General features: G+C 41.5%; 1 protein-coding gene across 1 annotated transcript in view; it reads right to left on the bottom strand.

The window, feature by feature from the left end:
• gria1a (glutamate receptor, ionotropic, AMPA 1a) overlaps window positions 1–16,252 on the bottom strand; it is a 74,174-nt gene that overhangs the window by 20,094 nt on the left and 37,828 nt on the right. The window contains exons 10-11 of the mRNA XM_030738785.1: window positions 13,714–13,920; window positions 12,284–12,729 (exon numbers count right to left, since the gene is read on the bottom strand). Coding sequence (XP_030594645.1) covers window positions 12,284–12,729; window positions 13,714–13,920 — 653 coding nt within the window. The remainder of the gene's footprint in view (window positions 1–12,283; window positions 12,730–13,713; window positions 13,921–16,252) is intronic.

The following is a 16,252-nucleotide window of genomic DNA, read 5'->3' as shown; positions in this document are numbered from 1 at the left end:
CTTTTGTGATTCACCTTTGTACCGTCAGCTCAAATGGAGCATGAACATGAAGGCAAGATTAAGTATGGAGAAAGGGGGGGGGGGGGGGGGGGGGGGGGGGGGGGGGGGAGAGAAGAAGAGAGAAGCTGAAACATAATCATTTAAGATGCTTTTCAGATGACGGGTGGATGATGAAAGAGCAGCCACGGAGCGAGCCGAGAACAAACACAGAATGGTTGCAGAGCCTTTGAAAATTAGTCGGGAGAACGCGGGGCTGTCTACAGTGTGTGTGTGTGTGTGTGTGTGTGTGTGTTTTGACTTGTTCAGTGATCTCTGATCAAATGGGTTGTAGGTGAGGTTAAACTTGCACAGTGAAATCTTGTACACACTGCATCTTTGCTCTGTAATACAAGGATATTGCTAAAAATACTACAATTATTTGCAAATGTACATAGAGAGTTGTGTATCTGTATCCTAATCCATATTTATATTAAGGCCCTTGAAATCACCATTAGTTAAAAGGTATTAAAGCCCTTATATGTCCTCGTAAGAAGCTTAATAGGATATATATAAGTGTTAAGAATAGATTCATTAACACATTCATTGCTAGCGTGTAAGACAATTATAAGCACTTTTAAGAAACTTATTAACTGTTTATAGACATTTAGAAGTTAGATTTTTTTAGAAATGGCAAAAATAGCATAAAAAAACACAATTACTGGGTTTTTGTAACTTGCATGTAGGGGAGTTAGGGATGTGAATAAGCACCTGTAAATCTGAGGCAATAGTTCTCAGGCAGAAAAGAGTGGTTTGCCTGCTCCAGGTTGCTGCCTCATGTGAAAGAGTTCAAGTGTGTCAGGGTCTTTTTCATGAGGTGAAGAGTGGAGCGGAAGACTGACAGATTGCTGCAGTGTCTGCAGCGATGCAGATGTGATGCTATTCCGGTCTGTTCTGATGGAGAGAAAGCCGAGCATGAAGGCAAAGCTGTCCATTTACTGGCTGATCTATTTTCCTGCCCTCACTTGTGGCTGCAGGGTGTGGGTAGTGACCCAAAGAATTATGGATACAAGAAATAAATGAGCTTCCTCTGAAGGGTATCTGGGCTTATCCTTTGAGATAAGGTGAGGAGTACGGTCATTCGCGAGGGGCTCAAAACAGAGCTGCAGCTCCTCCATATTTAAAGGAGCCAGCTGTGATGCTTGGATGGATGGAATTGTTTTGGGTATGTCCAACTGTGAGGGAATTCGGGGACATTTCTAGGAAATGATGGCAAGCTTACGGATGCCTCAGTCTCTCCCCAGAAGACCTAATAGAGGTGGCGAGGGAGAGGGAGGACTGGGCATCTCTGCTCAAACTGCTGCTTCCATGATCCATACCCTAATAAGCAGGAGAAAATGGAAGCAATGATACATACCTATGATGCTGAAACACTGACATTTTTATTCATGTAGTTCTTTACACACTCATAAATTTAACCTAATTCACATTTTAAATCTGATTGCACACAAGGATTGATATACAGCTCTCTGCACACATATGCAAACAATTCTCCTACAATGAGAGCCCTGATCACCTTCTTCAGCTAATTTTCATACAACAGTACATTTAGTAAAAGAAATCATCCAACATCCATACATCACACAAGAAATTGATTCACACAAGAAATTTTCACAGGAGAAATTTTACTTTTGTTTTCATTCAGCCTACTACAAAGCTCAAAAATGGCCAAACTCTAAATTATGGCTTGCTGGGATCCAGTGCGTCAGTTTGCTCGCTTTGCTAACAGTCCAAACCCACAAATCTGGCTATCTACTATTATTCATGACAACAAAGAGCAGCACAAGGTTTGTGATGTGAAACCATCCCCATAAAGAGCAGAAACAATGACAACAGTGTGCAAGAATTTCTGAGTCCTTGTAGAAATAATGCAAGTTGTGCACAATCCTATATGCTACTGTTCAAACTACTAGGCTGTCATTTTGTGGTGAAAAGATGTAGCTAAGAATGTGTTATGTTCGGCTGAAACAGTGATACAAGTGAGGGAGAGGTGGGATGGCAGAGATGAAAAGTAAACTGGATAGTGCCACCAGAGGCAGACAAACTCCTTAGCTTTGACTGCTGCTGGCCTCCAGAGATGGCAGTAAACAGCTGTCTAATCCTTCCCCTTCAGTTGCCCTTTTTTTTGTTTTCTTTTCCTCTCTCTCTCTCTCTCTCCTCCTCTCTTCTCTTCCTCTCCATTCTTTTCCCTTTCCCCTCCATTCACCCCGCATCTCCGCTGTGCTCCCCTGCTTGTCTCTTCTTGTGCTGGGAGGGATGGGGGGGGGGGGGGGGGGGGGGGGGTGACAGGGTTTTGTTTTGGCCCGGGACAACAATAGCCTACACCTTGGCACTGATGCTGACAAATTCAAGTATGCATGGAAACACACACACACACGTACATATGCTGTCTTCCCGGGGACAGTTTGCTAGCATGTGTGTGTGTTTGCCTGAGCAAGGGAACAACGGGGTCACCATTTGGATGAGGAGAAAAGGGCTGTGTGTGTGCATGTGTGTATGTGAGGGTTGTCTGTGTGCCTGAGTGCGCACGCGCGTGTGTGTGTGAGTGGGTGTGTGTTGGGTCTCTTGCAGCAGTCCTCCCCAGTTGAGCAAAGCGACTGGCAAACACAGACCTGTTTGTCTCTGTTTGTTTCCTTTTGAACTGCCTTCCTTTGAGCCTCCTTTCCGCCCCTCATACATTATTGTGCAGCAGCCAAACTTGGTGCCTTAGTAAAAGATTAACTAAGCTGTCCTATTACAGTAAGGGAAATCTTCCAAGCAGCACTGTAATTTCATAGTCGTGCTAAGGTAATGATTAATCAATTATTCACTCTGCCTTTTTTATTGTATTGAAAAGAAAATGAATGTTAATGGAAGCAGCAGAAGCACAGGCTCAACCGCAGTGGAACAGACAGAAATGCAATACTTCTGTGTATGCAAATTATTAGCGCTGAAGTTATTAAATGATCAATCAAAGTGTTCAGTCGCTGACACATAATCAAGCATATATAGAACATAATTACCTATTAAAGCCTCTTATCCTTTAAGATCAACTTACTTTTCTCTGCTTCTCTCAGCATTAACTCAAATCTTAAAATAAATAAAAATATAGCAGCATGAATGATCAAATTAAGTAATGAGTACTTTAGACGAGGAAAATGGAAAAGCTCGAATCCGGCGTCAAATCAAATTGTCATGTTTATGTATTTCCTCCAGGTCTTTCTTGGAGCATTTTGCCTCTCCTTCATAGTGAAGGAGAGAAAGGATGTCACGCAATCAAGAACTGCACCAGGCCTGCAGGAGCACTGATTACACAGCTTCTTAAAGCCCCTCGGCCACCAGGACGTCCCCAAGTTTAGCTTTCCCTAAATCAGCTTCTTGCTTCGAGTGATGGGATCCTGCACGAACACAGAATTTTCTCTCAAAGTGGTAATAGGTTTGGCTCTTACTGGTCAGACTGTGACCTCATATACAGTATTTACCTGCACCGATCTGGATGTTAAACTCTATTGAATTGGAACAATCTAAAAATCTGAAAAAGCGACACACGGCAGACCGTTCCGGATCTCCAGCTTCATCGTTTGCCACATGATCTCCACCCACAGTTCCCTGGGAATCTGCTGTAGCGCTAAACTCTCATTAGAATTCCCCTGGCTGGCCTCCTCTTTTCGATATGGTAATTAGCAATGACTAATGACTTTAGCAAGTGTAAAAAATGAGCCAGTAATGGCCACATTACAATGGATTAGGAATTACAGAGGTTTAAATGAGAAAGAAAATGGTCTCTGATTATGGTGTGATTCTAAGACAAATCAGGGATGGTAAGGGAGTTTTCTGGTACACTGCTTTTTTTTTTTTTTTTCTTGTTTCCTTATAAATTAGTGAGACAGCAGTACGTTCTCAATGACTGGTCACAGCCACGCCCACTCCTGTTGCGGCAAGCAAGCCTTCTTATGTGCAACTCAACAGAAACAGCAAACAGGGGAGTGAGGCTATTGCACCTACAGTATAAGCAGATATCTGTGAATGTAGCACAAGATACAGGGATTATATCCAAACTAATCAGCCCCTTTCTGGTGAATTGTGAAAAACATCCAGAGCGAAAACAGCTCATTAGATGTGGAAATGAAGAAAGCAGCATAAAGAAGAAAAAAAAGCACTATTCAATCAACACAATGAGACCACGGATGATAAAGTAGGCGTGTGTGTGTGTGGTGCAACAACCAAGTCAAGGGTTGCTCAATTAGTTATTCGAGAAGGCTCCACTGTATAGTCATATATCCAGGTTGCGTGTAAACATTGTTTGTATTCTGTTTTGAAGGAGCTAAAGGCTTGAACAGGCTGTGATAACTGAGGTGAATCATTTTTAATACCTTATTTGATGTGTTTGTCACACAGTTTTGGCAGAGGATGATGGCCTACATCACATTTGAACGAAATTAGAGAAAAAAATGTGCAATTTATTCTTTTATCTGTAGGATTACATTTCTGTACTTATGTTTCCTCTTTACATTTCAGCTGCATGCTACTGTTCCAACAGCCCTTTCACCTGCAGCTTACTGTATATCACAGGGCTTTTGTTGATGAGCCTTCTTCCCCCAACTATACCTCCACCGCTTGTAAATTGTTACGAGCTGATAAAATTTTATTAAGCTTTCTCCATCCTCCTTAGCAAATACAAAACAGGCCGTTAAAGACACACATAATTATATGGGCATGTCAGGATAATTAAACACAATCAAATATTTATAAATGTGATTACCTATTTATGTAAAGCTGCCTCCATATAGGTCACTGTGCTTCCTGAAACCACAAGCATGAGGACAATTTTGGTCCTCTGTCACGGCTCCAGAGCTGAACTGAGCTCGGAGCAGACATGGCGAGTGTGGCTTGATGTGCAACACACAATGCTTTTAGTGCACAGAGAGACAACAGACACTTTATTTGAAAATGCACTTGTCTGTTGCTTTCAGTGTGTTTGTGACTTCACCACTTCATGCTGCCCCTCTGTCTTGATATTGCCAAAGGAGCCTCTGGGGAATGGTAACACACTATGGCCAATATTGTTGCTGAGCCGTAGGTTTGCTTTTGTTTGCTTGCGCTTTTGTTGCAAAGATCTCCCAATTGTTAAGTCTGTATTATTTCAGAGCGCTTTCATCTCCAAGGCTAAACTAACATGCGGGCTTAAAGCATGGAGCAAAAAATAATGATTTATTAAAGCGTCTCTCTCCATCTAAAGGTCAGTATTACCATGCCATTGAGCTGAAAAGAGAATATTATGGTAATGTTACCAGCCTGAAGCGAACACACCACAAGCTTGTAATTATACTCATTCAAGTAGACTATGAAAAACAAAAAAAAACAGAAAAAAAACAAGCACAAAAAGCAACACTGACAAAAGCATTATGATTTAAAATGCTTTGTAATTGTTTTAATGCATGTTTAGTAGTGAAGCAGTGAAGTTAACAGGCTGCTTTGCAACATATGGCTCATTTGAGTGGTCATGCGTGAATGCAAAACAATTTAGCTTGCAGCCACTGCAAACGCCGGAGCAGAGGAATCAATATAATTGAGATGCAACTGTAATCATTATATCTGTGGCTGCACACTTGTTTGCTGAATGATACTGTGGATGCTGTCTTAGCCTCAAGTAACCTGAGAAAAGACAGTTCTGGCAATCTGTGAGAGTGCTCGCTCCGCGCCCACACACACACGCAAAGCCTCTTAGTCACTCCAGCTAGAAAACAGGCATCTGAACACAGATACATCAGCAACTGTTTCCTGCAAATCGATGCCGTCAACACGCGTGTGTGAACGGACTTATGGTGCATTCGCTCTTTCTGAGCGTTAATACAAAAAAAAAAAAAAAAAAGAAAAAAAAAGAGGTGCCATGCATGTGCATTTAAGTTTCACACAACTAACGGACTTGATGTGAAACTGCTATAATTTTAAAAACAAAACAAAACAAAACAAAACAAAAAAAAAAATCTGTCTCTTCATGGTTGCCACGGTAACACACTCTGCACTCCAAACAGTACAGCTGAGCTGAGAGAGACTTTAGTCATCTCACTCCTCCTCCTCTCACTCTTTCTCTCTCTATATATAAGGGCATCCACCCCTATAGTAGAGCAGGCTTGCCATTACAAAGAGAAAAACTCTCATTAGGGCTCTTTTCAACTCACAGGCCTTATGATAAACCTCACAGCATCACAGCTTTCCAGTCAAATAACTGGCAGTGTTTACACTGGCCCAGGTAGATTTCCCATGTGGCCTCCAGCTTGGTGTATTATTCATGGTTGCGAGAAATATATCCGTATACTGTCACAGCTTGATTACGGCAAACCCCCCTCTCTGCATGTGGAAATATATGTGTGACTGATGTGACAGAGTAAACGCCTGGGAGGGGATGGTGTCTTTGTCTGTGGTACAAAGTGTGATATGCCGGTGGGAGTGTGTATGCGTGCGCGTCTCAGTAGTTTCTGTTGGTGAGTGTGCATGCATGTATGATCAAAAGTTGCCTTCATGCGATCTCCAAATAAATAAAACATAAGTTGCGCCGTGAACTAAACTGAGCCGTATCTTTATGAATAAATCATCCCTTCCTGTGGCGCCCCCCCCCAACTGCTTTATAGCAGCTTGCTTATTCCACAATTATGTAACTCACTGGCGTGTAACACAGTCTATTTTCTTGGCGATTGCAACATTAATAACAACAATAAACAGTGTGACACCCACTTGATCCCTGTGCAAGATCAATAATTTCCTTGATCGCAAGAATTCACCTGGTTCCTCAATGAGGGCTTTGGTTAGCAACCCAACAATAGCTTCCAAGTGATCAGACAGCATATCAAGCTGCATCATTTTATGTCAGAAATGATGGGTGAGCCTGCATTAGGTAGACAGGAAAACAATACTGCATGCTCTGGGTGAGTCTGTGTTTGGGTAGAAATGAAGAGGAAAGGAACACATACAGTATGCAGTTTGAAGCGGGAGCCATTTTGAAAGCTCTTCTCTGAATGAAAAGTAAACAAACCGAGAGTCTAAAGCACGCAAACAAACGGCTCATTTGATAGGGCTTAAAGAAAATGAAGCATTTTAAGTGACTGTTGACCATGTTGAGTAAAATGCCACCTGTCAGAGTTTGTCTGTTTTAGCTTGTTCACGCACTGGATGATGACTGAGCTGCTAGCCACTTTGTTTCAATGAGGCTCTTATAAGAGATGTCTGCGCTTAAACAAATAAGTAAAGGAGGCTTAAGTTAGCACATCACAGGCAGGAAATCAACATCTCAACAGATGATCCAGATAATCTGCAGAAGACAGGGAAATAATGAACACTATACTTGTATTACAGGGTGGAGCTAGTTTTTCCATGTATTACATTTTAAGCAGAGCAGTGAAGATGCAAAACCTGATGATTTTACTGCTGTGTTTTTTTCCCTCAATGTAAATGTATGTACATGTATGTAAATGTATGTACATGTATGTACATGTATGTAAATGTATGTACAGTGCCAGTGTTTAACCTCTCTTGTTTAGCACAAGGAAAAGAAGCATCACTGCATGACAAAAAATAAATACTGACCCTACCGGGGTTACCATTATACACCACGCATACAATCCATTACTGAATGATTCTGACCGCCAGCCTGAGACAGTGCTGCCGGCAGGCAGGGTGTGAGTGACAGGGCTGATTTATTTCAGTCTACAATCATATAACGGGGGGAACGCAGACGCTGAGGACTGGCGACAACTCCACGGGGCCATGCAGTTCAGGCAAACACACACCTATGAGCAGACAGATTCAGACATAAACATCTTAAAACACATTCGCTTGAAGAACACCCTGTAGCCTTTTACTCAAAATCACTCAAATCCAGTGATTATTTCCCTCATGGCAGGGTTCATATGAAAATTGAGGCCCACGTCGTGCAAAATGCTACTTCTGAGTGTGCATGTGATTAGCTAGTTTGATTCTGAAGGCAGACAACCAAAGCCAAACAAAAGCATACAATCTTACTATGAAAAAAAAGTAAAACCTCCATGTTCTGTTTTATTTTGTTTTTTTTGTGTATGCAACTATTTAGCATGGGAGAGGTGGGGGTTTTCCCTTTTGTACAGGTGAGGAATAAACCCCTCCCCTCCCCGAATCTGAATCTATTGCTGGAAGAGGGAAAGAAATCTCTAAAGAATGGAGAGCAGAGATGATTAGAGAACATGGGGATTGAAAAGAGGTGATGAGAGAGGAAGTTAATGGGTGAACAAATGAACGGAGAGAATGTTGGGTGTTTATGTGTGTGTGTGTGGGGGGGTCACTCTCAGAGTCCACCTGTCTGCAGAGATAAACACAAGGAGGGCCCAACAGCACAGACTGGGGCTTATGGGAGGGCCTGACTGACAGTGCTGACATTTAGAAAGAGCACAGTAAACACGGCCTCGCAGAGAATAAATAGCAGGGGGAGCAGTTTGGCCAATACACACACAATCAAGTACTGTACACATTAATGCATCACATCAGTTTGATGCATAAATGAATGCGAGCATGGGACTGTATGCATGCAAACAGAAACAGAGCTGCCTCTACACCTTAGTGCATAGGTACCTTTTAGATTGTTCCAATTCGATAGCCTACTGTTAGAGAGCAGACAAAAAAAATGGCAATAAGTGCTTGCTTTTAATAGAACCAGCCTAGACACTCTCTCTCTCTCTCTCTCTCTCTTTCTCTCACACACACACACACCCACACACTCACACACCCACAGACACACCTACACACACACACACATATGCAGGCAGACAGGAAAATTAAACACACCTACTGATTAATCCAGGACAGAGTGGATCATTAGTGTTGTTCCTTGGCCTTTTGTCTCTGATTAAATGGAGACGTATGAAGAGTGAAGTGCTTCAAGCTGCCTACCACAGAGCTGAATGCACCTCTAGAACAATCTGTTCTCACCTAATAGCGATAACTGCAGAGTGATGATAGGTTTACAGGTACCTGCTGAGAAATGTCAGCAAATTCAGAAACATAATGTCTTTTATATATTCATCAACAAGAACTATGATGTGCCATTATTATTTGAACAAAAAAAGAGATTTATATTTATTTATATTTCTATCTATCTATCTATCTATCTATCTATCTATCTATCTATCTATCTATCTATCTATCTATCTATCTATCTATCTATCTATCTATCTATCTATCTACTCACTTGTCATTTTATTAGGTACACCTGTTCAACCTTAACCCACATATCTAATCAACCAGTCACATGCCAGCAACTCAGTGCATTTTGGCATGACAAGCTGGTCTGAGTATTTCAGAAACTGCTGTAATTTTCCCACACACAGCCATGTCATGTTTTACAGAGAATGGTCTAAAGAAAACCCAGAAAATCTCCAGTGAGCAGCAGTTCCCTGAGAGGAAAATACCTTACTGATGCCAGAGGTCAGAGGAGAATGGCCAGACTGCGTCGAGCTGATAGAAAGGCAACAATAACTCAAATAATCACTTGTTACAAACAAGCTATGCAGGAGAGAATCTCTGAACACACAACATGTTAATCCTTGAAGCTGATGGGCTATACAGCAGTGTACCCATCTTCTGATGGCTGCTTCCAGTAAGATAACATGTCACAAATCTAAAATCATCTCAGACTGGTTTCTTGAACATGACAATGAGTTCACTGTACACAAATGACGTCTACAGGCACCAGATATCAGTCCAGAGCACCTTTGGGATGTCGTGGAACTGCACCTTAGGAATCTTTCCAGCATGTTGTTGAATCCTTCTGTATACTTTATACTAAATACTTCTGTACTTTAAATTTAAGTTTTAAATGTGCAAAATATATAAAAAAGTGACTTGTCCCTCACGAGGTAGCCTCGCTCTAAAGCATATACTATTTTATTCTCTATTTCACGCTAAATGGGACCGTAATATACAAAATGAACATAAAGCCGTATTGAAGAAGACTTGAAAGTCACGACTGAGCTCATAAACCATCAAGGAAAGTTTTTACTGAGGACATTTGCTCATAGACGTCTCTATAATACAACTTCTTTTTGCAACCATAATGGGAAGAATGGAGGTTTAAAGCACAGCTGCATTGGCTTCACTTTTCACACCAATGGGCCCTATGCAGTCTATGAATAAAATGAGAGCAGAAATACAGGCTGCAGTCAGGCTAGAAAAAAAAAATCTAAAGAAAATGGCCAAACACTGCCTTACATACGAGAACAAAATCTTCCCACAAAAACATCTTTGAATGAAAGTAAAACTGCATATACTGTGTTCTTGTGAAAGCCTATGAAACTGAATTTGTGATGTTACAAGTACGACTGCTTTCATCTGACAAACAGTAGCTGTAACAGTATGTCCTTTAAGTCTAGCAGAGGAAGTCATGATGCTTTAGGAGACACATCAGCATGCAGCAACGTGTGCGAATGTGCGCTGTGCTAACTAGAGCAACTAGGTCACCCAAATTTTCAAGGGGAAGATGTTTCCTTCAGGGCAGCGTTCAGCGGGGTGAAACATTCACTGTGTTGGTTTTTGAAGACACCATGCAGGCCGTGCTGATCGCCACCCCACGTACTGCTGCACACGCTGCGACATGTGGAGTTTTTTCTTCTTTTTTTTTTCAATTCTGTGACACCGACTCCCCCAAAAAAATCTTTTAAATGACTCAGACTCACCTTGAAAGGACACTCTGAGACAAAGAGAGGTATTTGACTGAAGTCCTTAGAGGATAAGGGCCCTTAAAGCTACCAGCCTCACTAATGGCACTAATGAAATTCTGTTCCACCTGAAACCTATTTTACTGAGAACATAAGAAAGTACAGAGGCCTGTTTTGTCCTTTTAGGCACAGTCAGTGAAAGGTCTTGCATTGGCCAAGATTGCTTTCCCCTGAGCAAAACAAATGCAAATACTGTAAAAAAAAAAAAAAAAAAAAAAAAATGCACGAACCCATGTGTGGTCAAGCGCACACGTATAGTAAAATACACACCATTCCACCCACATACACACACCAAAAAGATGGCTGTTCATACAGAAAGAACAATTTTAAGGAAGCACAGTGACATTCTCTCTCGCTCTTCCTCTCTTTGTGTGGCATATAAGAAAATCAATAGTTATTGCAAATGCATTTTCTGCCTGTAAGAGAAGAGCATTTGGACAATAGGCTTCATCTCGCATGAAGCACAGCATAGTCTCCAGGCAGAAAACAGTAAATGTCAGGTGTAGGCCTGTGGGAGGAGGAATTCACTACCTACATTATGTACTGCTGAGCACCTATGTGCAGCATGCCGGCCTGTGGGTGCAAAGATTTTTTTCCCCTTCTTGTTATTTGTGTAGGGTGAGACCAAAGTGAAAACACATCCTTTAATCGGCACAAGAAGGGAGCCGAGATAGAATGCGGTTATGCTGACAATTACCCTTTCGCCAAAGCGCCAGGGTCTCCATCTTCACAGTGGTTACTACATAATGTATATGTAGCTTAATGTTTAAAGAGACAAGAAGCTCTGTCTATGAGTGACCTAACCTGTCTCTGCTGGTTCAGAGCTTACAGTGATAACACTGACATTATCTTCTCATCTCCTCCCGTTAGTGCCTCTGGAGAGCTCAGAAAGTCGACCTCGGTGTCTCTAATTTCAGGCACTTAATGAGATTTTTAATTGGTGACCTTTTGAGAACGGTTTCATACCACAGCTCATGAGAGCACTTGAGGGAAGCCAACATATCCCACTCAATACTCACACCAGGATCCTTCACAGCAGCTTTTTAAGGGTCTGATATTCACACGCTGACTGGCCGATCACTTGTCTGATGCAGAATGACAGGCCGACAGGCTGAGAGTTGGATTTGGATTTAAATTTTTCAAAATACTAAAGGGATCTACTGACTACAAGTTTTTATTGTCCTAGAACATTGTGCCACATTTTTAGCACCATGGGAATTATCTGGAGACAGAATGAGAATGAAACAACAACAGTCTGCAACATGACCACATCAGAAACTCACTCTCCTGCTCTTTATCAAAGTTTTATCGCTTCTTTGTATGACAAGTGGCTGAAAAAAACAAAATCTCAATAAACAAAGCTCAAGTGAGCTGAAAAAGAAAGCAAGTCAGCATGTTGAAGCGTTGGTGTGGCAGATAGATATATACTACACGTAGGTGGTACTGAATGTCTCTTTGTGTACCAACAAATAAAAGCAGACTCAAAGGACTATAAAACTTAAAAAATTGTGGCCTCAGCTTCTTACCGTGGTGAGATATCGCAGCCCTGCTGCATGAAGGCGCCAAGCGAAAACCAAAGGGAGTTGAAGATGCCAAATTCATTGGTTTGCTCTGGACTCTGCTGGGTAGTGTTCTGCTGCGTTGGTGTCTGGCCCTGCTGCACCCCATTGGAAGCTGCCGCTTGGGTGGGAGTCTGCGGCTCGCCTCCCTCCTCGTAGTCTTCAGCGTGCCACTCGTACGGGCTGAATCGACTGACGAGGAAGAGGACGACGCTGACGCCAATGTAGGCAAACACAATGCACATCCAGATCTCGTAAGCCAGCGGGTCCAGGAAGGAAAACACACCAGGTTTGGATTTGGTTGGTTTCTTGATCATGATAGAGATACCCAAAGACATGAAGGGCTTGGAGAAGTCAATCACCTCTTCACGGACCAGGGTGATAGTGAGCGGAGCCACAGCCACATCTGCTTTCTGAGGAAAGAGCACAAACACAGGCATGTAAACAGTGCCGCATAAAGTCATTAATGTAGCACTTCATCTCTTTTTAATTAATTTAATTTATTAATTTCAGACTGCTGCCTTACTTGAGGGTATTTAAGAGCAGAATGGGAGGCAGAGCCTTCAGCTTTCAGGCCCCTCTTCTGTGGAACCAGCTCCCAGTTTGGCATTGGGAGACAGACACTCTCTGTATTTTTAAGATTAGGCTTAAAACTTTCCTTTTCTGTTAGGGCTGGATCAGGTGACCCTGAACCATCCCTTATGCTGCCTAGGCTGCTGGGTGGGCTTCCCATGATGCACTGAGTGTTGCTTCTTCACTCACCTCTTTTCACTCGCTATGTGTGCTTCACCACTCTGCGTAAGGGCTGACAGTGATGATTAAGCAACTGTAATAAACTATATTGTGCCTAGATATGTATAAGTTTCAGCAGGATTGTTATCCAAGTGTACTGCAAAATAATAAAGCAAATAAAGGACCGGTTCATTCAGATTATGATCATATCTCTATCTTCCTCCCCCTTATCATGGTGCACTTGGGACAAACAGTTTAAGTTGCTTGGTAATGATCCAAAATGAAAACACAGCAGAATTTAATACTTCTGAAGAACAAAGTGGACTGTGTTGAACTGCTGAATCCGATTAGAGTATCAAAATTGTAATTCAGAGGAAGCCTTAGTAATCATATAATCACAAATTATTCCAGCAGCATAAAGTAAGGATTTGTTTTTTGCAAGTGAACCCTGCCCAAAGTCTAAAACATTAAAATTCTAATTAAATAAGCAGAGCAGAATGCAAAAAAGAAAGCCAAAACAGTAATCATCCTTAACTAGCTTTGGCCTGTGAGGATTTCTCTGTGTTAATGCCTTTAATAATCAGTATTTATAAAAGAAGTAATTTAGAAGTTAATTTTCCAGCTTTGAATGAGGAAAAATTTTAAAAGAACTTCTACTGACTCACCCCATAGACCAGTTCTCCAACCATGCCATTCCACATCTTAGTTTCAGGGTCTCTGGCTCCATACTTGCCGTCTGAGACAATCTTCAGTTTGTACTGATAGCCCACATGCTTGGCTATCTCTGCAGCCAGCTCCACAATGTAGCCCTCATACTTATCATTCCCCACAAGCTGCTCGTGGTTCTTCTTCAGCATCACGTATGGAGATTCCTGTTGGATGAGGGGCAGCCATTAGTAAAAACAGGTTTTTTTTTCTGTCATCGTCAAATTTATTTGACTGTTTTACAAGTTTCTAAATCACTTACAGGAACTCGCTCAACAGTATTTCCCAGAAATTAGCGTGTATTTTGAAAATGAAGCGCTAACCCTTGTTCATAATCAAGGCTTAGAAAAAAAAAAAAAAAAAGACTGGGCTATAATTGTTGGTTGAAAGGTTGAGAAGAAAAGATAATTAAATGGAACTACAAGGCATTATTTTGGCTTTGTTCCCTGAAGATAAGGTATGCAATTCATCCACAAAGACTGTCTAAGTAGGATGATTACATTGTACACTGAAAAGTACACAGCACGCAGCAAGCAAACAGAGGAACTGGACAGCATTGTTAAAGCTGAAGAGATACCAGATATGATCCAAACAAGCACCTGTGTGAGTGTGTGCGTGAAGACAATGAAGCTGACAGCTCTCTGAAACCAGGATAACCTCTGCTCCAGGGCCACACTGTTCTTCTTTCTATTGTACATCGCACACTGATTGACTTGCCTGAGAAACTGCAGCTGACATGACACCTGGGGCTCCACATTCAGAAATATGTATTTCATACAGAATTATATTCAGCTCAGTATAAATTGTCCAAAAGCACTTAGAAGGCCTCAATTCCCACAAGTTGTTATGTGCTCCTGTTTTAAGCTAAGGTTTTTGCTGAGCAGAGCAAATCCTTTCACCGTGTTCACCAGGGTCTAGAGAAGGGGGGGGTGGGCAGTGGGGGGGTTTCCTCTGTGTGTTACAGCTATCTGTGTTCTCCTGCTCTTTATGGTCCAGATGAAGGTAATCATTGTTGCACATAACTCGAGGCTGGTAGACAAATGGCACCCCTGGGGAGACAGAGCTTTCACAGCGTATGCACTGACGCCTGCAGTCATAGACAATGACAGGGGCATACACAACTGTGAGCATATCCCCACAAACACACACACACACACACACACACACACACACACACACACACACACACACACACACACACACACACACACACACACACACGCATACATGTACATTGACACATGGCAAGGCATACAAAAGGTCCTCCAGGACTCAATCACATTGACCTCGAACAGCTCCAGTGAGATCTGCTGTCACTCAGCCACATTAAATACAATACTCAACCACATTCACTGCACGTTTATACACACAAGAGCACTTACGCATCAGAACAAATGCAACCTTACGCATAAGAGTATCAAAAAATAAAAGAAAATACATGAGAGTAACCATATCTAATTATTTTTTCCTATTCCTAGTATTATTCCTATCATGGTTTGAATATGTTTGAATATGTTTTGAAAATTCTATCATTTTCTCCTGTATGCTGCCATTAATAATACTGTATATTTTAAAAGTTATCTACACTCAATGCCATAATGAGAAAAAATCTAGAAAAGCTAAGATTAGACGCCTTTCAGTCATTGTCTGGTTTCAGTGCAAAAGCCACAGCCATCAAGACAAGAAGCTTCGATGCCCCATTAAACCAGTTGCGCCTCATTTCTCCAGCTCTCCAGGCCTAGTCTGTGGGCACAAACTTGGACAGCAGGGACTACAGTGAAGAACTATGTGATATCTAAACACTAGCAAAACAACACCCACTCTTAAGCAACGAATCGGAGAGCACAAAAGTTATAAGGTGTAAAAACTCCTGCGCCTGTGCTCCTCGCACCTTATCTCGTCTCCTACGTTCCAAGACAGAAAACTAATTTATCTTCCCGGAGAAAAGGACACTGATAGGAGATTATGTCAGAGAGAGTTATTTTGGGAGCTTACACGGGAGACTGCAACTTTGGGGTTTAGAGAGGGATTTTAGGCACACTTTAGAAATTAGATGTCAATAGACTGCACGTGAAGTTTTGCATTGTGTAGCCACGTTAGTGGCTGTTATCCTTTATTTAACTCCTGTTTATACAAGCACCACAAGAACTACTTGATTGGCTTTACAATGAAAACTGTTTTCACAGGATCAGAGTGTTGCAGTTGTACTACAAACACTTGAAGTGCTAGAAGCTACCCATATCAACTGTTTCTTCCTTACTTTTGGCATTAAATAATGATTAAATAATAATTTTGTATATTTATTACTTTCAAACACAGAATGTGTTTAGTTAATTATCTCTAAACTCTATCCACTGGCTTTAGTTTTAAACTATTTTAATTATTTATCAATTTTAGCTAACTATGGCCCCTTCTCTGTTTATTTGCTAACTAATTTTTTTACAGTATGTATTTATTTATTTTTTTTTGTGAAAATTACCCAAAATGCTTGAAAACTGG

Source organism: Archocentrus centrarchus, chromosome 10 (genome assembly GCF_007364275.1).
Source record: "Archocentrus centrarchus isolate MPI-CPG fArcCen1 chromosome 10, fArcCen1, whole genome shotgun sequence".
In the NCBI taxonomy this organism is placed as follows: Eukaryota; Metazoa; Chordata; class Actinopteri; order Cichliformes; family Cichlidae; genus Archocentrus; species Archocentrus centrarchus.
The sequence above is the reverse complement of the archived record's forward strand: the minus strand, read 5'-3'. Positions and strand labels throughout refer to the sequence as shown.